The 23,956-nt window shown below is 50.9% G+C and overlaps 1 protein-coding gene across 3 annotated transcripts in view; it reads left to right on the top strand.

The window, feature by feature from the left end:
* Window positions 1–310: 310 nt before the first annotated feature.
* Sox13 (SRY-box transcription factor 13) overlaps window positions 311–23,956 on the top strand; it is a 43,605-nt gene continuing 19,959 nt past the window's right edge. For 2 of the 3 annotated variants that reach the window (XM_055598070.1, XM_055598069.1), the window contains exon 1: window positions 312–406. In XM_055598070.1, coding sequence (XP_055454045.1) covers window positions 357–406 — 50 coding nt within the window. In that variant the 5' untranslated portion in view covers window positions 312–356. Of the gene's footprint in view, window positions 407–23,956 lie in introns of all 3 variants that reach the window. The other variant, XM_055598071.1, reaches the window with a different exon arrangement.

The following is a 23,956-nucleotide window of genomic DNA, read 5'->3' as shown; positions in this document are numbered from 1 at the left end:
GGCGGGCTATAGGTCTCTCTCTCCCGCCTGACCAACCCACCCAGTTTAAGCATTCCTGGCCCGAGTTTAGGTGTCCCGTGCGCACCCCACGTGGGGCTCGGGTACCCGCAACGCGGAGCTCCGGCTCCCCCGAGAAGGGCCGCCGGGGTCCAGCGCGCACCCTCCCCTCCGCTCCGGTCCATCCCCTGCCGATCAGCCGGGCGCCGCCTCCCGCTTTTCGTCCGTCCTCTCTCCACGCCAGCCTGCCCTTTGCCACCTCCGCCTCCCACTGTTAAGTGTCGGAGGAGCACCCTTCACCCCCCCCCCCCCTTTCACGGCAGAAATAAACAGCGCGGGGCTGGTGGGCTGAGGAAGGGATGGTCGCGGAGTCCCAGCGGTTCGCCATTGTTTTCCCACCCCACGTTCGGTACGTAAACACACTCAAGCGAGTGTGTTGGTGTGTGCGTGCGTGTGTGTGCTCGCGCCGGCCTCGGCTGCTCGGATTCCCAAAAGCTCTAGGGTCGCCGGCGGAATCTCTCCGCAGCCAGAGTACATGTCCTGGCAGGAGGTGCTCCATTACTTGGAGCTGGGGGAAGAGGGACACGAGAGTGGGAGCTGTCCCAGAGCTCCTGGCGGGGCCGGCCTGGGCTGGACGTGAACTTCAGCCCTGGACCTTTCCGGGAGGACCCCGGGCGTTCGAACGGCGGCTCCCGCTTGGGAGGGTCCCCAGCAGCTGGCGCTCTTGGCAGCGATCTCTGTGACAAGGAAGCCGAGGAGTTTTCCTGGGAAGTTTGCTTTAGCTCTGTGGGAATTTCCGGGCCCGGCGCCTCCGCGTTGGCGCTGGCGGAGGGGTCTGACCTAAGGCGGAGATGCTGCTGCTCGGAGCAGGGTTTCCAGAGACCCTGTTTCCAGCTATTTGACGCGGTAGCAAGTTCCTCTGTGGGTTCTGGGTTCGGCACACTTGGGTCCTGGTCCTCACGGAGAGGGGCCGCTTGAGCCTGGCGGTTTTTCCAAACATCGCCTGTATTTCTCCAGTAAAAAGGAGGGCGGATCTGAGCATTTATCTTTGTAACTGGTACGAAGCGATGATTTGAAGATAACTGGTTTGGAAGGCTTTTAACCACGGAGAGCCAGATAACCTGGTAGTGAGAACCAGGAAGCTGGAGTTATACACCAGCAGTGCAATTGCTGGTGGTGCCGTCATCGGCAGTTTAACACAGCCCCCTTGTTCGGGTTACTTATCTGTAAAAGGAGGTTAAAATCTGACGGTATCCGACTCGTGGGGTGGTATTGAGGATGAAAAGTCTTAGTGCAATCTCAGGAGCTGTGCGGCGCGCAGTAAGTGTTTGGCTGTCGCGAGTGTAGCTTAGTGGTAAGAGCTCTAGTCTAACATGCAGAAGATCATCGGTACCATATTCAGTGTGTGCGTTCGGGAAATTTGCTCTTGTCTATATCATCATTATTATTAATTATATTTGTAAATAATAATAGTTACTATTATTTGTTTTTTGATACAGGGTCTCTGTGTGGCCCTGGCTGCTCTGGTACTTGTTTTGTAGATGAGGCTGGCCTCAAACTCAGATTCTCCTGCCTCTGTCTCCTGAGTGCTGGGATTAAAGCTATGCACCAACATGCCTAGGTAGCTGTCATTATTGTAGCAACAGTTATGGAGCCCAGGGCGCAGTGTATGCTGGGAGAGCAACTACCACGGAGCAGCATCTCCAACCTGGGCTATTGTAATTTAAATGACCTTGCTGGAGCCCAGAAGAACTCTTTGGTATTGTGCCCATTTAATTATCACTTCTGGGGGAGGAAGTGACCTCACACTCCTATGTTCTCTTGATTATGATCCTTCAGATCAAACGTACCTTCTTGGTATTTATCTGCTTTGACTTTCTTGAGCATATTTTCTTCCTCCTTTCCTTTCCCTCCCTACACAGTTTTTGTGCAAGGCATTTCATTCCCTCCTTTCCTCATTCTTAAAGATTCGTCTTGCACCATGTAGCATTCTCCCTGGAAACAGCCCCAGGAAGGAAATGTCTTCAGAAGGGTATCCCGGGGACACAGGATTGGATGTGCATTTGTGTCTCTGGAACTGGATGGATTTCCACTGGGAGGATCCTAGGTGTCTGAGGCTCATGGGACCGGCAGGCTGCCTGCCCTGGAGGGTTCTGTTCCCCAGGTAGTATGTTTCCTGTCGCTGGGGCTCACTTGAGAACCCATTCTATCTAGCCTAGCAGCCAGGGCATACATACTGCATCTGGGACTTTTTAAGAGAGGGGCAAAGCTGTCACCTCCAACTTTGCGGTAGCATTTGGAGTGCTTTCTGGGAGTGTAGGGTAGGCACAAGTTCTTGTCTTTATTGCTGTATAGCACAGGGAGTGAGAGCCAGGGGCATCCCTTTCCTTCTCCCCTGACCCTCTGACCCTCACCAGGCACTTGGGGGAAGGTGACCAGTGTGGGAAAACTTGCTATTCACCTGGCCGATTGCAGATGAAAACCAGTGCAGAAGCCATCTGGTTCATCCCTCGACAGAAACTTGTGGAAAGGATGGGCCAGGTACCCACCAGGCCTGTGCTTGGCAGTGTGATAACAGGTGGACAGACAGGTGGGCTGCCTATCTGTAGAGAGGCTGCTTTCTAATGGGTGTCTGTGAAGACAGTACCAGACCCCGTGAGAAGAAATAGGTGGGGAGGCAGCATAGGGCGGTGGGGGTGTCATGAGGCCGGTGAAGACTGCCCTGGAAGGAACTGAATGTAGGCCTGAAGACAGATGGAGCCAGCTGCACACAGCTGGGGAGAGGGGCATTCCAGGCTGAGGCACCGAAGATGCCCTCCTAGCCCCAGGTCAGAACCAAGTATGCAGTTTTGTGGTTGGAAAAGAGAGCCTGAAGGATCAGGAGGGTTAGAGCCTGGCTCGTTGCACCTGGCTGCGAGTGAGTGGTGGTGGGGGAGGCTGCATTGTATTGTCAGCTCCACAGGAAGCTGTTGGAGAGTAGAGTGAAGTGACCGATTTATGATTTCTAAAGATGATTTGATACTCTAGAAACCCTGATCCTCATTGCCCCAGAACAGGAAATGAGGGCTGAGGGAGGAAAGATTGTGTTCTTGCTGAAAATTTTTCCTTTGTAAATTTAGTACATGCGCACACATATCTACTGTGCCCCAAACCCAAAAATACATTTAACAGGACATCTTAGAACCTGGAAAAGGTGAAGAAAAACAAAAACAAAACACAAAACAAAACAAAACAAAACAAAAAAATCCCAAACTGATATATGTATACACACTGATACATGTATGTGTGTGTATATGTATATACATGTATATAATACAGCTTGGTAAAGATAATTAGATGTTATACAAAGGGTTATTTTTGTTTGTTTGTTTATTAAAAAAATTAAAATTACACTTACTTATTTGGTGTTTGTGTGTTGGTAGGAGTGACCTGTGGGACCACTGCATTCATGTGGAGGCCAAAGAAAGAGATGGCCTCAGCTTAGAAAGAAAAAGCCGTGCGCCCAGGTGGAGACCCACTTGTGGGAAGGAGAACTGAGAGTAGGTGGGGTTCAGGGGGCTAGAGTGACTTAACTAGAGCGGGCCAGTAAGGGGCTGTTTGGAGGGCTCACCTACACAGTACTAACCCCGTCATAAAAGTGTGGTCCAGGGCTGCCAGGACCAGGAGGTGAAGCGACTTTTCCAGTCTCAGGTCTATCTGCAGCCTTACTTCCAGATGGGAAGAGGCCCCACATGGTCTTTTTGCTGAAAAACTAACAGATTTGAGAACTGTGTGCTGGACAAGAAGGACATCTCAGACGTCCTGGTTCTGGTCTTTGAGGTGAGACATTGGTCCAGAGGAGACCGGTCTCTGAGGCCCCTGGGCTGTGAGGCTGCCCCCCACCCCCGCCCCGGGCTCGGTTCTTGCCCTTGAGGGGCTGATGCTGGCTCACAGGCACTGAGGTTTTCTCTGGAGATTTGGGGTGGCCTTTCTTGGGCTACCACGGGTAAGTTTTCAGGTAGCTGCCCTGTCCTCAGAACATGGGTGGGTGAAGCTCAGTGTTTGAAAAGGCCTCTGTGCAAGGGCGTGGGGGGGGCTGCCCCCCAAATGGGAGTTACTTTCCTGTTTGCTGAAGAGTGCCTACCCCTGCCATTCTCACCCTTTCGCTAGTCCCCTTCCTGAAACACGAAAATGTCAACCAGGGTGGCTGTTAGAATGCTTGTCAGCAGGTGGAGAACTGTCACCTACAGTCTTCCTGATGTAGAGACAGAAGGCATGTTCCGAATGGGGTCCTTGTCTGGTGACCGTCTTGTTGGGTGTCCCTTCCTTGTCTTTGGTAGGAGATTTGTTGTTTGCCATTTGGGCAAGGCCACCTTCACCTGTTGTCACTGTCACCATGCCGATGCATCCTCCTAAGCGTGCCAAAGTGTATGCCAAAGAGACACGAGACCGTGCTCCTCCAGAATTCTGGCCCTCAATGACCCAAGCTTGGCAGGAGGCTTTCTCTGCTTTAGGAATGGGAACTTTAATGATTTTATGGCTTGGCATTTGGGGTTGGCTTGAAGGCCTCTAGGACTGTCAGGCTGTGATACTGTCAAGAAAGACTCCAACTCCCTGAGAAGTAACTAGATGGTGATCAGACCTATAGGCTGTGAAGGGAGGAAGTGGCTGCTTTCCCTGCTTCTATCCAAGAGCCGGCCACAGCTTAAGCTGTGTGTGGCCTGGTACTCCACCTGGGACCAGACCTGAAGGTTATGAGAAGAGTCCCAGATACTGAAGGGGCCAGGACTTACGGGGTTCAGGAGACAGTTCTCCAGCTACTGCCTTTTCCCTAAGTAACATTCTCTAGCTAGGATCTTCTGGTCTCTGGGAAGCTGTCAAATCCCGAATTCGGTTGCACAGATAGGAACCCACATCCCACCCCCACTCCCACTGGCTTGAGCAGGAAGCCCCATAAACTGCCCATGGGGGGGTGGGGTAGGGCTGTTGTTCCCTGCTGTGCTTTGTGGGGACAGATCCTAGGTAAGGTTTCAGTGTTCTGGCTTGAAAGAAGAAAGGGAAGGGGCAGCCCAGGGCGCTCCGCTGGCACCCGGCCCCTGGTGTTTGGGTCTGGAATCCCCGCCAGGCTTGGCTCCCAGGGGACCCGCCCCAAGGCGGCCGGCCTGTCCTCCCAGAACCCCGCCTCTTGCCTGAGGAACCGGCCGGGCGGAGAACCGGTTCCTGTGGGCCGCCCCGCCCCTCGGAAGGACGAGGGGTCGGCGCCTGCGCGAAGCTGGGGCCGAGGCAGGTGCCTCGGGGTCCAGGTGTGACAAATGGACAAGCAGACGACGTGGGGGCCTGGGGCAGACGTGGGGGCCAGGGGCACCGCAGGGAGAGCGGGCAGCCCCAGCCCCAGTATCTGGATGGCCCTCCTGAGGCCAACAGCCTTTACTGACTTCCTTTTTTTTTTTTTTTTTTTTTTAGGTTGTAGTTCATTAATTATTGATTTTTCTGTAGACTTTCGGCACTGGGGAAGGATCCCAGTGCCTTGTTTGATCATGCTAGACATAGCACTGAACACATACTCCGTCATTTCTGGTTCTAAAAGTAGTATCAACAGTGTGGTTACTTCACTGGACAAGGGCCTGTGAGGCTGGGCCAGACCATTTTGTAACAGCCCTGGGGCCCCTGGAACACTCACCAGCACTGGCTGAGGTGCAGTCAGGGACTCCCCAGTCCAGCATTGGCCTTGGTGCAGTAAAGCTAGACCAAAGGGGTCTGGCCCTTCCTGCAGGTTTTCTGTGGGCTGAGCACCCCTTCCCACCTCCCAGCTCTGCTGAAGGAGTGTGAAGTCATTCGGCCAACCCAGGGAGGCCTGGGTGCTCAGCCTGTTTCTTGAGGGGTGTGGTAGGGTGGGGAAGGAAGGGAGGATAAAAGACTGGCATGAAGCCTATGTGCAGGTACAGTGGGGCTCTGGGAGCCCGATGGGTGTTGGGTGGGACAGGACTAGGAAGTGTTGAAAGCAGAGGGAGCAGGGAGCGAAGGCCTGCCATCATTCTTTGGCTCCAGGGGCGCTCTCTCTTTCTCTCTCTCTCTTTTTCTGAGAGGAGGGAGGGAGGCATTGTGTGTGTATCCTTAGGGCCTCTGCCCTAGAGGCCCTGAATCCTGGAGCAAAGTGGGACATCTAAGAGCACCTTGAGGACATTAGACCAATATCCCCAGGGGAAGAGAAGAGTGCCTGGGAGGGAAAGAGAGCCAGACCAGAGAGAGCCCTTGGTGGGACTAGGCGGAAGGAGGTCCAAATTAGGGTTTCACCTGTCTGCTGGGGAGGGCCAGTCAGCAGCTCCCTTTTGCTCTCTGCTCCTGTCTTCTGCAAACTCAGTTTCCACAGTCATGGAGCCTCAGTTTCTGTCTCGCACTAACGGTAGGGTGATGGGTGGCTGGTGGGAGGAGTGATTGGGCCCTCTAAGGGACTGGTGGAAGAGTCTGTAGACAGCCTTGTAGAGCCCAGCAGGTCCCCAGCAGGGGTTACAGGGAAGTTGAGAGGTCTTTTCTGTAGGCTCAGTGTGTTCCCTAGCCAGTAACACTCCCTCAGCCCCATGGGGAGCAGGAAACAGACCAGAGGGAAGGGCTCTGTGTCATATCTTGCTTTGGGAGTAGGAAATAGCAAGAGCGCTCTCTGTTTGGTATGTGAGAGACAAGGGATCAACTGAACGCTGTCTGCCGGAGCACTGCAGCAGTGAGTGTTCAGCTGGAGGTGAGTGGTGCTTGGAGTTTTGCAGAGGTCTGCATGGCTGTACACTTGACCTTGTTGCAATTGGCTGTCTACAGGGACTTATTGAGAGACTAGAAGTTAGGCTCCCTGGTAGGCAGATGGATAAGGAGAGGGGCCATGGTGAGATAGTAAAGATAGGGAACCTCCGACAAGGCCAGCTTCTTCACCCTCCTGATCCAGAGTCAAGAGCCTGACAGCTTGAAACAAAGACTTTGTAGGCTTGTCTCCCACCATCAGGACCCCTGCTGGACTGGCTCAGCTCGCTGAGGCTGGATCAGGACACATCAGACAGCAGTTCTCAGGCCGACGTCACTTACTTTTGTATTGTACCTTCCCTTTTACGTGTGTGTGTGTGTGTGTGTGTGTGTGTGTGTGTACACGAGCTCGGGCACATATGTGGACATGGAGGTTCAGGAGTCGGTTCTTTCCGCCCTGTTGGATCCAGGATTGGACTCAGGTCATCAGGCTCAGCAGGAAGCACTTTTTTTTCTGCTGAGCTACTGCTTGCCATCCATCCTTTCTTGTCTACTAGGTTTGCCTGGTTTTACTTCAGTGTTCCTCAGTGTGACTCCCCAAACCGGAGCATGATTTGACTATTTGGTTTTTGTTTGTTTCGGTGTTTTGAGACAGGGTTTCTCTGTAACACCCCAGCCTGGCCTGGAGATCCTCCTGCCTCTGCCTCTGGAGTGCTGGGGTCAAAGGCGTATGCCACCATGTCCGGCCTGTCTTCTTCTTTCCTTGGCTTTGATGTGAAATTGTTGGGGACCAGAGTTGAAGGGAGGGCTTCTGTTCAAGTGTGCGCATTCTGCAGCATAGAGAGGGACTGTGGGCATCTGGCTAACTGGACACAAGAGTAAGACTCCTGAAGCCCAAGGCAAGGCTGATTGGCTAGGAGTGCTTGGCTGGGCAGGGCCCCAACACAGTGAAAAGAGAATGGGAATGGAGAATTGAGCTTGCCCATGTGGTTTCAGCACGTAGGATCTTGGCATCAGAGCCTTCCTGCCTTCACCCACCATCAGAGCTCACCTATCCATGCCCTTCATGGAGAGAGGTCCACTGTGCTATTGGTACATGAGAGTGGTGGCAGCTTCATGGGTTACACCACAAGGCATTATCCTGGAAGCCAGCTGGGCTTCCTTAATCTGAAGATGATGTTAAAGGGAATGGAGGCTAGGGTGGTGCTGGCTTTTCCTGATGTGATATGCTTTGGGGCTGGAGAGAGCCGCCTTCCTTTCTAGCAGAGCTTGGGCACAGTGTGGTACTAGGAGACTGGATGCCTAGTCCGGTCTCTGCCAGGGAGCACCGGGTCAGCATTGCTTAGCCAAGCTGGCATGAAATGTTTGTGCTCTTGCCCATCCTTCGCTGCCTTCCCCAAACCCAACCACAGTGTCAACGGGGGTGATTGTGTTTGACTGGAGCCTCTGGGCTGCCAGGACCAGGCAGGTGCTGCCAGGGACTGTGGAGCCCCATGCAGGGGTCAAGCCACCAGTGCCAGCATTGCAAGATAAACAAGGCTGCTCACAGGTTGGGGGAGGGAAGGCCACAGAAGGCAGGAGAGAACAGGTGTCTCAGGCGCTGCTGACACAAAGGGCCTCTTGTCCCATCCTCCCGCCTCAGGGGGCAGCCCGTCCCTCCCTCCCTCCGGCCTGCCCAGAGTCCAGTGACCAGGTCAGCTGAGGTGCTGTCTCTCAGCCTGTGTTTATGCTTGCTTAAGACAGAACCTGAAGGTACACCTCAGGAAGAAGGGAGTGTGCCTCTCATAATCCCATAGCCTAGAAGTCTCTGTGGGTCTGAGTTTCCCCTGTTGGGGCCATGAGGTGTGAAGAGTGCTTGGAGCTCAGAGGAGGACAGGGTGGGGAGTATCAGGAGTAGGGGAATCCTAACGAATCCATGGGGTCATGGTGGAGGGGCTTGGAGGTGTTAAAGTGTGACAACACCCTCCCCCTTCATAATCATTCATGAGAGACCTTTAATGCTGTCTCTGTTCTAGGGAGACAGGAAACCTGCAGCCAGACTTAAGTCTGATTTCCTCATCTGTAAAATGGGGCCGATAACAGTAGTGTCTTCCTCATGCTGTGATGGCTCCCCCTTGGAGAGGTGTGAAACAGCCTGGCATATGGTAGGAGAAGCCTACTGTTGTCCAGTCCTTGGGAGAGTTTCTGTAGGAGCCTGGGAATGGAACAGGAAACAGGCAATTACAGCCCAGTTAAGCTGGGGTGCCCAAGGTCTGTCCATAGGACACCTCTTGTGGATAACTGACTCTTCTACGAATAGGGAAGGTCTTGTAAAGTTGGGGGAGGACTTTTGAAAGGGGGTTTGAGTGAAGTGTAGCCGCTCGCTGCTCAGGTATGTAGGCAAGCACGAGGTGTGAGTTCATGATGTGTCTGGGGTGCAGTGTTGGGAGGCTGACAGCCGAAGGATGGCCTGGGCCTTCCTGAAGGCAAGTAGGAGTTAAGCTCGGCTCCTCCGGGTCAGGTGCCAGTTTCAGCATCCTTTGTCCTCCATTCCTCAGCCTGTTAGTGTTTCAGTTTATAGAGAGGCAGGATAACCTGGTGAAAACACCATGGGCTGGGAGTCAGGATGGTTTAGACTTGTAGGTTTTGAGTGTTGGTTTTTGGCTGTTTCCCTAGTTTTGTTTGTTTTTGTTTCTAGTTGCACCTTATCTACAACACAGCGTTCGTGTGAGGACAGAGAGGGAGCGTGGCCAGATGTACAGTGCCAGTGGGTGCTCCCTAAAGTGTGCTTGCAGCGCAGACTTGTCGTGTCTGTAACAAGGAAACAATGCTCTGTATCTTTTCTTTGGCTTTTTAGAGCCGACAGCCAGCTGTCCGTGGCCTGAGTGCATGGTTGAGGCTGGGAGGTCCAGGGCTCCTGGCTTTGTTGAGGTCTCTGCCACTTGTGCAGGACTGAATGCGGAGTGCAGCCTACTCTCATGAGTGGGCACTGTTAGGCATCAGGTGCTGCGTGAGGCTGCCCAGAGCTGCTCCTGTGCCTTTTTTTTACTGGGAAGGAGCCCTCTGCCATCTCCCCTGATAGTTGTATGTGCTGGAGGTGGGGTATGGGACTGTGGGCACCATGTGGAGACATGTGTGTCTAAAGCCTGTCATCTCGTCTCCTGGAGGTTTACTTTGAAAGGCTGCCGGTGAGAAGGCCTGGGAGTGTATAGGACCTTCTGGGCTCCAGGAGCTCCATCCCAGTGGGGAAGACACAGAGCAGCCCCCAACAGACCCAGGCATGGCCTGATACCTAAAGCTGCCTACCCCACAGGGCAGGCCATCCATCATCCCTTCTGTCTGGTGACAAGGCCCTTTGGGTCTCCTAATAGCCACAGACAAACCATCCCAGACATCTGGAAGGGTATGCGCTAGGAAAGGGCCAGTGCTCATTTCCTTGCCTTTGTCACTTGCCACTGTGGCTATGTCCAGTGTGAGCATAGTTCTTTTCTCTTCCTTCCCTGAGTCATGTGTCTTAGGTATCCACAAAGTGAACAGAGACCAAGGAGACAGAGTTGCTTTGAGGGTGAGTGCTGGGGTTCACATGTTCAGGTGGTGAAGATGGCTTTGTAGGAACTCTGACCATTGCACAAACAATCAAGAGAAGAGGAAGGGCTGGGCGGTGGTGATACACGCCTTTAATCCCAGCACTTGGGGAGGCAAAGGCAGGTGGATCTCTGTGAGTTCAAGGCTAGTCTGTTCTACAAAGTGAATTCCAGGACAGCCAGGGCTACACAGAAAAACCCTGTCTCCAAAAAGAGAGGAGAGAGAGATAGGGTGGGGGGGGAGAAGGACGAGCAGTAGGGACCCCTGCTCTTTCTTCAGGGCTTTGTCCATATTTAACATTTTACAGCCAGTGCTCAGAATGCAGATTTATAGCCTATGGTCAAACACTTAGGCTTATCACTCACTGTTTTTCTCAAAATGGGTGCTTCTGGCTTTTTTTGTCACGTCTATGTCTTTCACTCCTGCTTCCCTCTCCCTCCTCATTACAGAGGGCAGGTGCCCAGCCTCTCCGCCTGCTAATGGCCACCTCTGTGCCAGGATCAGGGGATTTTCAAGCTGTATTCAGCAGGTACTCAATAAATGTGACATAAAGCAGTATGACAAGAAGCAAACTTACTGGTTCCTGTGGCCTGGCTTGTGCCTATGAAGGAAGGCTTCATGGTAAGGGGTAGCTGGTAGAGAGGAGGCTGCCAGAGGCAGAGGTAAGCCAGCAGGAACCGGTTTCTCTGGAAGTGACTAGCCTAAGGGAGCCCTTCTCCCCTTGGCTTCATGGGGACTAATGTTGAGTGCGAGAGGAGCAGAAAGGAAGAGCCTATGGTTTTGTTTTTCAGACTGAGTTTGCTAATAGCAATTTATTGCATCCGGGTCTCCAGCCAAGCACATTCTGTTCTCCAGTGTCGGGGGAAGACACTGGGACATGGCAAGGCTAGACAGGAAGGAGGAAGGGATCAACAGTTGTGATTGACGATGGTGTCTTGGGCTATGGAGGAGGCGCCAGTTTCACCATAGGCCAGCGTGAGCCTGGCTTATGTAGGGAGTTAGGCACACACGGGGCTGGAGAGCAGGGTGGGCAGCTCCTGTCCTGCACCATGCCTGAGGGGCCTTTTACTTCAGCTTTCTGTTTGTCAAACGGAGTTTGGGCTGTGATGCTGACCAGGCCTGTAGTGTTTCTTGAGCACTCCGGAAAGACCCCTATAAGGAAAAGAAGGACAGTCACGCAAGAGAGCTCCGGGGGGGGGGGGGGGGCAGGCAAGATGGCCACCCCCGTGGAAAGAATGGTGCACGAGCAAAACACCCCCTTCTTGCAATGTGCTGAGCAAGTGGAATTTCACTGGGTGTCTGCGAGATCGGGCTGCAGATAGAGGTCTGTGGGCACCTGGGCTGTGTGTGTGCAGACTGCCATGTGGGGGTCCAGGATGGAGAAGGCAAGGCTGGCATCCGGGGTGCCCCTTCCTCTCAGCTGCTCTCCATGCTTCCCGGGCTACATAGCTGATCCCCCCTTCAGGAAGCGAGTCCCCCACCTCTCTCCCTCTCTCAGGTAAGCGAACTTAATCTTTTCCGCTCATATCCCCATCATCTTCCCGAATGTTTGGCATTGTCTAGGCCATCCCCTCACTTTCTTCAAGGCCACCTCCAGAAGCCACTCAGGCTGGGGAACCTTGGCTCAGGAAGATAGAACCTGACTGCCCTGGCTGCTCATGGCTTTGGTTTGGGAGAGCGGGCTTCTTGCACCTCAGCTGCATCCCAAGCACAGCACTGCTTGGTGGTTGGTGGCGGTCAGGTTCCCCCTGTGGGTAAACACATTTCGTGTTGGGCAGTAGGAGCCTGGACGTGCTTTCTACCTGTGAGGTCTGGCCCATTATTGTTCCTAGGGAGTCTGGCGGCCTCCTTCCTCTGAGGCCAGTTGCTTGTTCTCTCTTCTTTGGACTGACAGTCCTTCTCCTAGAGTTCAAGGCTCCTGCCAGGGGCTCACAAAAAGACAGACTCAGCTCATGGCACCCAGACTCCATAGCACCCCTGGCACTCTTCACATCAGCGTATTTGGGATGCCATTGGGCCAGCTACTGTGAGGACCAGCCCAGAGACACAGGAGGGAGCTCCACTGGGTCAGAAGGAGCAGCGGGCAGAAGCAGACAGTGCAGTGAGACGGAGCCCACCCAAGCTCAGCCAAACCTTGGACCCAGGCCACAAATGCTGGGACTTTGTTGACAATGGGGAAACAGAGGGTGTTTCAGAGAACTTTCAGAATGGGTGGCTGGTTCATTCAGGCTGAAGTGTCTCTTATTGTCCCTTGAAAATTCCCAGCAGTCTCTGTTCTTTTCCTTTCCATTTGAAGCCATTGTTACTGCCTTCCCATTGTGCTGAATGGCTGGCGACCGAGGGACCTTGCCTTTACTTGCCAAGGCTAGTGGCTCTAGGGCGTAGGCTTCAGCTAGCAGCTTGCTTGGGAGCCATGTTGCTCAAATACCCGCCTCCCAACCCATGGTGCCCATGCCTTTTTGGTGTCACCACCTTGCCTAGGACTCCTGCATGTGTGGGCTCTCTGATGAATGAGCAGACGATATTTCAGGTCAATCTCTACATGTCCTTTTTAGAAGGCAGGTGGTTTGGTGGTCAGTGTTTTTGAGGCAAGGTCTCCTGTAACTGAGACTACTTTTGAGTTCTGCGGTTGAGGATGGCCACAAACTCCTGATCGGTCTGCCTTGGCCTCTTGAGTGCTTCCGTAACAGGTGTGTGTTACCATGCCCTGCCTGGTTTGATGGATATTTTGAAATTAATGACATGCCTGTAAATTTACCAAGACTTTATTATGTGGGAAGGATTGAGTGAGGTTGGAAAAGAGACAGCCAGGCTGAGTTCTCTCTGAAGACTGCTCTGTGTGTCCTGACAAAATTGGGAGGCTATAGCCAGGCCCGTTTCCCATCCCAGTGTTCCTAGATGAGAAGCCTGAACTATGATTTCTGGCAAACAGTGGAATTGAACATTCTGTCTCCCTCTCTCTCCAAGGATAAATTTATTAGAAGAATGAAGAAGAAAACGGGGAGATACGCCATTTGATTTAAGTTAAGCCATCAAGGAGGTCAGCTAGCCAAGCAAACACATGGCAGGGAGGGCGGCTGTAGAGAAAGAAAATAAATAAGGAACCCCAAAGAACCAGATAAATCGTGCTTTCAACAGAGACAGAAGAAAAGGAAATTGTTAGCACTTTTGTGAGTGATTCGGAAAAGCAGGCAGACTTAGGAAGCTGCATGGCTGCCAGCATGGAAGCTATTTCCTTAGAGCAGAGTTTTCTCACAGTAGGAAAAGGGGTAAAAGATTATAGGGTTCAGTGAATTGGTCTATGTGTTCTCATTCGTCATCTGTGGCAAGTGTGGAGGTATCTGACCACTGAGGCTTGCCCTGGGCAGGGTAGAGCTTCCCTCCTGGCCCCTGACAGTATGCCTCCCCATACCCTGATCTTGCTTCCCGGAAGGTGTAGTAAAAGAAGAGTGCCTCTTCAGGACATGGTGGGCACAGGTGTGGGCATCTAGAATGCCTCCTTCAGCCTCCACAGCCTTTTTCCTTTGGATGCAGGAAGCAGATGTACACCCTGGCCCTGGCCCAGTTACCTTATGCCTCAGTGCTGTTTTCAGGTGCTGGCCGCCAGTGCAGGCATGCGGAGGGTCCGCAAACAGGCCTATGTGAAAAGTGCCTGGGATGGAGGGATCTCATCCCGGTGTTTGCTGTTGTTACTGTCTGCTGTGGCCTCTGTGTTATCAGTGACCATTTCACCCAAAGAAACCAAGGTGTGAGCTGCTGTCCTAAGCATCCTCCATTCGGGCTAGGGCGTAGACCCTGAAAGAATAAACTTTCAGGGTAGGTGTGACAAGAAATGACAGCTCGACTCACAGGACACTGCCTTTTCCATCTCCTCTAAACCAAGGGTGGTAGTTCTTGCCAGGTAGAACCAATGGAGGCTTCTCTCTCACCTTCTTTCTCTCTCTCTCTCTCTCTCTCTCTCACACACACACACACACACACACACACACACACACACTGGAAGCTGGACCATGCATTTTAGTAATTTATAATAGTCAACGGCCTTTAGCTGACCTTTGGACCCTGATGCTGGACGCTGCAGAGGACTAGCAGGAAGTGTAGGCTACGTGGCTATACGGGTCTGCTTCCTCCTCAGACCATGGCGGCAGGGAGGACTCTTGCTGGGTCACTGTTCCTGCTACATACATGCAGGTTCCACAGATGGCAAAGGTTCACCGGGGCCCGGAGAGTCCATAAGAAGTGACCCGTAAGCAGAGGTGTCTGGTCTGTGGTTTGAGATGTGGAGTCAAGCCAACTCCAGATTGCATCCCTCTCCCACCTCCTAGTTTTGGTTTCCTTGTCTGTGAAAAGTGTCTGTCTCGCTGGCCAGACCTGTTAAAGAATCCAGGGATGTCCAAGCCAAGGGGATGCATGCCACTGAGGATGCCTATGAATTGGGACAGACACAAAATCGTAAACATACTTCAAACGACATGGGGTGTGGTTGCAATTCTTTTGTTTGTTTTTGTAAATGGATTGTGTGGTTCTGTAGTGTGGACTCTGTAGGTGACAAGTCGATGTTAAGTGGTGAACATGCCGACCTTTAGTTTGAGATCACCCAGGAGATGGCAGCGCCTGTGATGCCTTCTGAGTCCTTTTCCTCCTTGTGGCCTGCTCTGGGCTACACCCTCGTGGTGGAAGTTAGGGCCTTAGCATACTGTCTTCCCCCCCCCCCCGCTCCCTCCCCGCCTTTGCATCAAAGGCCTTATCCCCCTAACCTATAATTTAATCACTGGGAGAAGTAACAGCTAACTCTGTGCAAATGCCTGGGTGATGTGCACCAGATCCCTCCGTGAACTAAAGGTGTCCAGATGACAGGAGTGCATGGGGCTGTGCAAATCATTCAATGTACAAGTATTTGGACAGAAAAAAAAAAAGTGTGCTGAGCTCCCCCATCTACCCACCCCACCCCCGTCTCAGGCAGGGAAGGGTGTTTTGACGCCTGTGTGAAGGGGAAAGCTGAGGCTGGAAGACCTTGAGAGGCTTGCACAGAACTGCACCTGGAGGGGCCTCACACCCAGACAGGCTCTGTCTAGTGAGCTCAGAACGCTCACTTCACCTTTCTAGGCCTTTTGCATTTTTTTCCCCCATCCATGTAGACAGGTCTGTTAGGGTGGATAGTCTGGAGCCGGGAGGAAAAGGGTTAAATTCTTCCTAAGTGCAGAGCCTGGTGCTTCAGTGACCCCCATCATTGACCCCTACCCTCCCCTGGGTCATGTCTGCAGACTGTTGGGGGAGGGATGCCACGGGAGGAGCTTCAGTGGTCTGAGGGATCAGAGATGCCTCGGGGATGTCACCTTTCCCTTTCATCAAACAGAGATGAATGAAGATGCCGGTAGATTTCCAGTCAGCATAGGAAGTCCCTAGGGTCCTTGGGGTGGGCTGCCGTCTGAAGGGCCTGCACTCTTACAGTACCCTCTTATAGTTTACACTCTCGATGTGTTTTAGCCAGGAGAGAATGAGAGTGGTTTTTGTCAGTAAAGCACTAGATGAAAATCAGAAAATGATACATCAGATGGCCCTTAGGTCTAGTGGGACTTTGGTTTGTGATTTGTTGAAGAGGAAAAAGATGCCCAGGTGGCCTACAAAAGCCAGTGTCCATGACCTCAAGTAGATTATTCCCTGAAGATTGGGACTGCTGTGGTCCTGTCCTCCCCAGTGGCTCCTCCATACAGGGCAGCTGCTGTGGCACTTCGCTGTCCTGTCCTCTGTGGACAGTGGGGCACCCAGAGGTAACCTTATTGCACAGCTCAGCATGTACAGCGAGTCCACGTACAGTGGAGCTGTTCTGGAAACCAGGGGACCAGCTCCAAACAGTAACCCTAGAGGGACTTGTGAAGAAAGGATTTCTGGGAAAGGCAACTTTGAGGACGACTAACTATCTTCCTCTGTCCCATGCTTCTTGCCTCCCAGTGGGAGAATCTAAGTACACCTGTGTCTGTGTTGCATGTGGAAGCCTTTAATCTTTTTCTTAGAGACAGTGGGAGAGACCTCGCTGGCAGAGCTGGGTGCACACTGTCTGGTTCTGGCCATCTCTAGACTCTTCAATTATTGACTTTAATTATGGCCTTCTGAGCAGCCCTGCTGCCCTTCTGACGCCCCATCAGAGGCCAGTCTCCAGTCTCTGGTGCTGTCAAGCTCTTGTCTCAGCCTATATGTGGGTTAAAGGCATGTGAAGTACAGCTTACTAACAGTTAGGACTAGGTACTAGGTATGGAACCCAGGGCCTTAACAAGCAAGTACCTTACCACTGAACTACAGCTCCAGACTTTCCTCTGATTAAAAAAAAGAGAGGAAAAAAGATAAGCCAGAATGGTGGCACATGCCTATAATCTCAACACTTGAGAAGCTGAGGCAGGAGGATTTCCATGACTTTAATGTCATTCTGGGCTACAGATTGAGGCTCTGTCTCAACAAAGCAAACAGTGTGTTAAAATATACATAGCATCAAATTTATTGAAATACCTTTGTGAATTTTAGTTCCAGGGTGTTTTCTGCTTCACACTGTTACACAACCATCAGTGAGCTCTGCTCTCCCTCCTGAGGAGGTCATCTACCCCAAGCTGGCTGCTCATGGAATTTTTCATGATGCTCTTCTCTACCCTTTTGGTCTCTGCATTCTAAGTCCCTCACAAGTGAAAACTTACGGTGGCTGTCCTTTATGTCTGGCTTTACTTAGTGTGTTTCGTGGTTCGCTTGAGCTGTAACATGCCATTTCCTTTTTTTGGAAGGCAGAGAATCTGTTGTAACTATAAACTGCATATTTTTGTTTTGTCTTTTTGGTTGTCATAGTCTTGCTTAGAGGTCGAGCTTGTTTTCAGTTTTTGGGGGCTGCATATACCTGGAAGGGATTGCTGAATCGGATCGGAATTCTGTGTCTAATCTTTTTGAGGAGTCACTGTGCTGTTTTCCAAAACAGCCTCATCTTATATTCCACATCTTAGCTGACACTTGTTTTGAGGGCTGAGGAGGAGATGGTTCAGGGGGTAACAACACTTGCTGCACAGGCATGAGGACAGTGCCCTCATAAGAAGTCATGTACTGCTGTACATGTCTGTAACCCCAGCTCTGGGTGGGTGGACAGTGGAGACAGGGTTCCTGGTGCTTGCTGGCTGCCAGCCTATTTTCAGAGTCAGTGAGAGACCCTTGTCTCACGGCAATAAGAGAGTGGTAGAGCAGGACAGGATGTCTTCCTGTGGAAGAGAAACACGGATACACCTCTTTGTTCTAGACACATTCTGGCCTGGGGCCTGAGCTTCCTGGTTTGGTCATGGCCTCCACCCCCATCTCAAGCCTCCTTGCTATTTTATTATTAGGAGGAGGCAGGTGCGGTCCACTGTCGGTGCTCTTGCTTACCCACCTATCATGGTAGTACAGCAGACAAGACCAGCAGAAATGCTGGGGGTTGGGGGTGGTGTGAGGAGGGTATGGGGGTGGGAGGTGGGAGAAATGGCTGCTGCAGGAACTCCAAGGGCCTGATGAGTGCTGAGAAAACACTCTGCCACTGGGCTGCATTCCTAACCCTTGCATTTTTGAGATAGGGTATTCAGGGATAGCTCAGGCTGGCCTTGAACTTACTGTGTAGCCTGGGCTGGTTTTGTAAGACTCAGCTTCACAGGTGTTGGGATTACAGGCACTTGTCACCACACGCAGTCAAAAGAATATTTAGTATTTATTAGCACAGAGACTCCCTTGGTAGCAAGTTCATAGGAGAAATAGGATAGGAACTTTATTCCAAGCTCAGCAATGGGAAGTAGGATCGGAAAAATCGGTTAGTGGATTTGCCAGATGATCAGTGAGCAGCCACCTGGAGACTGATGAGGCGAATGACTTCAGAATCTTTGTCTTCATGTTACTATAGATGAGGTTTTTATAGCAATGGTTTGTGTGAGGGAGATGGAGGCTGGAACAGCCTGTGCCCCTCATTTGCCAGGAAGATATTGTGGATACAACTGGGGCTTTGAGTCCCTCGTCCCTGCAAGAGCTCTGAGCAGGCCGGAGTTCCCCACCTGTACCTATCTGGGCTCTAGATGTACACTGTGGCCCGGGAACTTTTTCTGCCAGGCTTGCAATGATCCTCCCCAAGCCTGGGAGCATCTCTGGTCAAGCAAGAGCGGGCCTGGTTCAGGCTCCGGGTCGTAGCTCTCCATGGCCGCTGTGAGCTTGAGGAAAGGACCTGGTCAGCCAGCCTCTGGGCTCAGCCTCTTGCTACTGGCTGTGACTTTTGCCTCTTTGTATCTTGTATCCTCATCAGTAACAGAGATGATTAATAGTAACTGTTTCACAGGGCTGATGCCATGACAGAGCTGAAGCTGACACTCCATGTTGTTAGTCAGTTCCTGTTTCCTGGCTGAGAAGCAGGTTGCAATGTAAGGCCGCCTGGGCACAGACCTCCTTGGTCTCCATTTGAGAAACGGAGGATGGCAGCAGTGCCTGCCTCAGACAGTTCCTCCGAAGAATAAATAAACTCATAGGAGTAAGGACAATTTGAATAATGCTGGCATGAAGCAAACACTCAAGAAAAGTTATCTATAGTTGGGGGTCCTTAGCCACGCACACCACGGTGACTCAGCCACTCATTGTATGTAGCTGCCATCAGCAAACTTGTCTGATTACCTAATACTCATGTTTTTAAAAACATTTTGGATGTCACCACTACAAGTTTTTTGTTCTTTGTGCTGCCTCCAGATCCCTCCGTTGCCCACTAGTCATCCTACCACTTTGCCTCAGTTTCCAGAGAGTATTGGTGAGGGAAGCAGAGCTTGGGGTTCCTTATTGAAAGTTTTTAGGTGAATCCCAGAGATTAAAGACTGTGGGGCTACCTCCTCCTTGCTTCCGCACACCTTTGAAAAGGAGCCAAAGCCAATAGAAAACAACACCTATAAAATTAAAGGTCAGGACACCTAAGGAATGACACTAATGCTCGAACTCTGATCTACACTCAAGCACACACAAATGCATGCACCCACATGAACATTCATTTATATGTTCACATCTGCGCGCACACACACACACACACATACACACACACACACACACACACACACACACACACACACACACGGCAAGGTGGGCATGGGCAGAGATGGTGAAAATTAAAAAAAAAAAGTCAAATCTGTGGCTAGCTGTTGGTAGATAATGGGAGAGGAAATGCCGCCTCTGCAGAGAAACTGGACAAAACACTGTTTATTGGTGGGTGAATGCTGTATGAGCGAAAGGTGCTGGACTGGGGCTTCTGAGGACCATGGGCTTTGGGGAGATGGTGACAGTTAGGTTTACTTCAGGCATGGGTAGTATCCCATCTAGACTCCTGGGATGGGGAAGAGAGGCAGTGGGGGAGAAACAGACTTTCAGGGTGACCTATGCCAGGACTGGTGACGGAGTGCGTCTGGCCACCTGCCATGGCCTAGTGTCTGCTCCAGCTGGGGAAGTAGGTGCTTGCTTCCCTCTGGAAGCCCTCATACCTGGCAAGGTAAATTTCCCACGACCACTTAGATAGGTGGTCCTTGCTGACTGTTGGCATGAGAGCCTTCCTGTTCACAGAGCCTGTGGTTTTCTTGGTGACCACATCAACTGACTTCTTCAGTTTTTGAAGTGCTTACCCGTCTTGATTGCTGACCCATTTCTTTGCTGTTGCAGGCAGCAGAGTGAGAGGAACTAGGAAAAGAATCAGACCCCTTTCTGCAGTCTGCAGGGACCCCAGGAGTTGCCAGTCATGGAACAGGATGTGGGTGCATGCTGCATGGAGGCTGGTGCTTAAATGCCTTTAAGGAGTGTCTTCAGAGTATATCCTGCTTGGGGCTGATATACTGAGATGGCACACTTCATTCGAGTCATTCACTCATTCATTCAGCACTATAGTGACTTCTGCGGACTTGTGCTGAGTGCTTTCTATTACAGCAGCTTGGTAACCCTGCAGCCTGCCTTGAGCTCCACCACAGATGAAGGCTCAGAAGTGGCGGGAGAGGCAGTCTCAATGTTCACCAAGCAAGTTGGACAGTTCCCCATTCTTGCTCTCAAGCCTCCTAAGCTATCTGATTGCTGTGGCAACAGTCCTCAGAGTTAGCTGTTAGGAACTCGGACTGTATTATCTCATTTACTACTCAAAAACACACACTCTGTGTGTGTCCATTCGTATCATCACATTTACAGATAAAGGAAGTGTCAGGCTTAAAGAGTTCATTAAGCTGGCTATTAAGAAGAGTGAGCCGGGTGTGGTGGCATACACTTTTAATCCCAGGACTCAGAAGGCAGAGACAGGTGGAGCTCTGTGAGTTGTGAGTTCAAGGCCAGCCTGGTCTACAAAGTGAGTCCAGGATGGACAGCCAGGGCTGCACAGAGAAACCCTGTTTTGAAAAATAAACAAACAAACAAGAACAAAAAAAGGTGTTTGTCTATGGATATAGGACCCAGAGGATAAGAGCTAGATCTAATCTAAAAGCCTCCTTCTTGGGGACCATCTCTCATGATACTGAGAAGGCACATGCAAGCTTCCAAAGGAGGGAAGCAATCAACAGTCCTATCCATCTATGATGTCTGTGCACCACAACAGCCAGCATAGCACAAGGGTGTAATAGTGGCACACACACCTTGGTGGTAACCAGCAGCTCTTTAAGGGGTCTTAAAATGGCTCAATAAGAAGGAAATCGTGCCTGGTACTAGAAATCTAGATGACTGCTCAGGGCTAGTGAAGTCAGGGATCTTAAAGGAGAACCTGCAGTCACTAAACCGCCATAGTCCCTAACTACATTCTGAATATATATCCTTAAACCCACAGTAACACCCTTGTGAAGGAAACTTCTCTTTGAAACAGGTGGAGACCATTAATGAAAACAACAACTGATCAAAATTCAGAGTTGTAGAGCTCAGACCCAGTGGATACATCTACAACACAACTCTTGTGCCTAAGGCTTAGGGATCATTGCAGAAGAAGGGCTGAAATGATTGTAAAAGTCAGAAGAACAGGAAGTTTGTGTCTCCTAGAAAGGTCAGAAACCACACCCATGAAGTCTCACAAGCATGGGTGCCTAGTGTGAGCTGACCAAGGGTGACACCAGTAGACTTGCTAGTATGGAAGGTAGAAGGCTCATGAGGCCTCAGCCTTACTCAGAGAACTACGGGCAACAGAAGACTACTGAGAGCAGGAGAACTAGTCCTCCCCAGGGAAGAGTAAACCAATTGGTTATCCAGTATCAGATGATCAGCCCTGAAAATATTACACTTCCAGGTGACAGTATATGGACCGAGGAGGCTATAATTATTTAAAAGTGCATTTGAATCCCAGAACTTGGGAGGCAGAGGCAGGCATATTTGGGTGAGTTTGAGGACAGCCAGGGCTAGGTAGAAAGGCTGTCTCAAACAAAACAAAACAAGGGGGTGGGGTTGTATTTGAAGTAAGAGCTATTGCCACAGTATTTGTTCAGGAGGACTTTCTACCACGCATGTCTTTATTTTCTCCACAGCTACCATTCTATTAGTAATAGATAAGACAAAGTTAAAAAACATTAAACTTCACAATAAAAAAAAAATGGAGGAAAAACAAAAAGCGGGGTAGGATGGTTCAGCAGTTAGGAGTATTTGTTGCTCTTCCAGAGAACTCAGATTCAATTCCCAGCACCCATATTGTGCTCTGCTGTAACTCTAGTCCCAGGGGATACAGCCCCTCCTCTGGCCTCTTTGAGTCTCAGGCACACAGGTGGTATACTCAGTCATATATGCAGGCAAAACACCCAAATTTATAAAATAAAAGTTAAAAGGGGGGAGGGTACTGGGGCTTCAACCTTCTTTGCATGTCTTTAAAGCCACTATTTTACCTGATACCACCTAATATTTTGAAAAGAGAACTAGAGCTTAGTCTGCAGAGCCCAGAATTGTCACTAAGCCAAAGCCGTTTGCTGCCCAGTCCAGACATGGCAGAAAGTCTGTGCAGCAAAGACAAAATTCCTCTCACATGATGGGGAAACACAGCTTATTGTGGACTGTCTCAATCATCTTTCCCCTCCGTGGCTATTCTTTTGTCCCCACGTCCCCCTTGCTCTTGGGATTGGAATGCCACTGCCTGGGTTAATGGAATGACATTTCCCACTGGTGGGCACCAGAGGCAGATGAGGGTATTCTGAAGAGCTGGTGAGTTCTGACGAGGTGTGTCATCCCAGGGAGGGAAGGTACAGTAGTTCATGCTCAGTGCAGTGACTGTTCTGGGTAAACAGGGCCTTGTGCACTCTTGGGCTTCCTTCACAGGTCTGTGTGCTCTCCTGCCCCCACTGTGGGTATCTGAGGATTTACACTGTATAGTACTTGTAGAGAGATGCTAGGTTGTTGGCGATACCAAAAAGACATTTAGGATGCCAGTTCTGGGGTCACACACACGTGGCATCAGCTTATAAAGAGGCAGGAAGATCAAGGCCAGCCTGAGATCCTATCACAAAAATATCAAGGGCTGGCGGTTGCTTCGACTGGAACAGGAGGATTAAATGGAGAGGAAGTATAGGAAGAGGCAGCTAACACTGAGGGCCATTGGAGGGGTAGCATAGAAACCTATAGTAGAAGTGCCTTAAAATGTATACATAAATGAAAGGAATGTAAATGGAATCACCAAGTAACGGAGAAGAAAGTCCCCGTTACACACCTCCTGCCATCACCTCCAGATGAAATCTCCAGAGTCAGGAATGGGTTACATCTAATTGAGATGTTGTCCGAAGAGGCCCCATGGAAACCCCCAAACAACCTAGACTCTTGCCAAGGCTGTTGGTTGTTCTCTACAAACTGACGGTAAGGCACTGTTGCTGAGGAAAACACCCACATGACCCACTGAGCACAGAGAAGTAGAGCTGTTGCCTCCCTGGAGCGCCCACCCCACTGACCAGTGTTCATGATACTGAAGGATGCTCTGCACGCTCGCAGAGAGAAAGGCAAACGCCTAGCTGTAAGCCCTCAATCTAGAATGGTGAGCTGCCTGCAGGAGACACTGGTGCAATAGTGCCACCACAGTGTGGGAGTAAACCAACCACTCTCTGACTGGAACTTACTTATACACTGTTCGGGTGGCCAAGAACCCGAGGCTATATAGGCCAGATCCAAATACTGCTATTCTGCTGATGGAAGGTAGCAACAAAATGACTCCTAAAGACATGCTGCTATACTCACAGATCATTGTTTTGCTCAGCCATTATCAGAGAACCTTCTTGCAGTAGATAAAACCAAATACAGAGGCCTACAAATGGACGATGCGCCAAACATCAGAGACCTTGGAATGCGCAGTTCTAAATGGGCTGCATCATCAAATCTCTCCCAGGGACCACTTGAAAGAGGAAACAGATTGTAAGAACCAATGGTTAAGTGGGAATGGAAGATACCAAGGAAACAAGGCCTTTTAGACACAACAGGCCCGATAAATTCATGGAGACTGCACAGGGCCTGCACAGGTCTAAGCCAGATGGGGTGCCAGTGCTGACAGGGAAGTAGACACAAGCCCCTGTTACCCCTCTCTAACCCGGAAGCTATCTCAGTTGATAACTGCTTGCAAAGGGAAAAATTAGTTCTCTTCAACCAAGTTTCACTGGGTGTACAAACCACACAGTTTTAGAGTTTTTTGTTGTTTTGTGGGGTTTTGTTTTTGTTGAGTGTTTTTTGTTTGTTTGTTTTGAGT

This window comes from Psammomys obesus, unplaced genomic scaffold, assembly GCF_907164565.1.
Source record: "Psammomys obesus unplaced genomic scaffold, mPsaObe1.curated_primary_1811, whole genome shotgun sequence".
NCBI lineage: Eukaryota > Metazoa > Chordata > Mammalia > Rodentia > Muridae > Psammomys > Psammomys obesus.
This window is presented reverse-complemented; position numbering and strand designations above follow the sequence as displayed.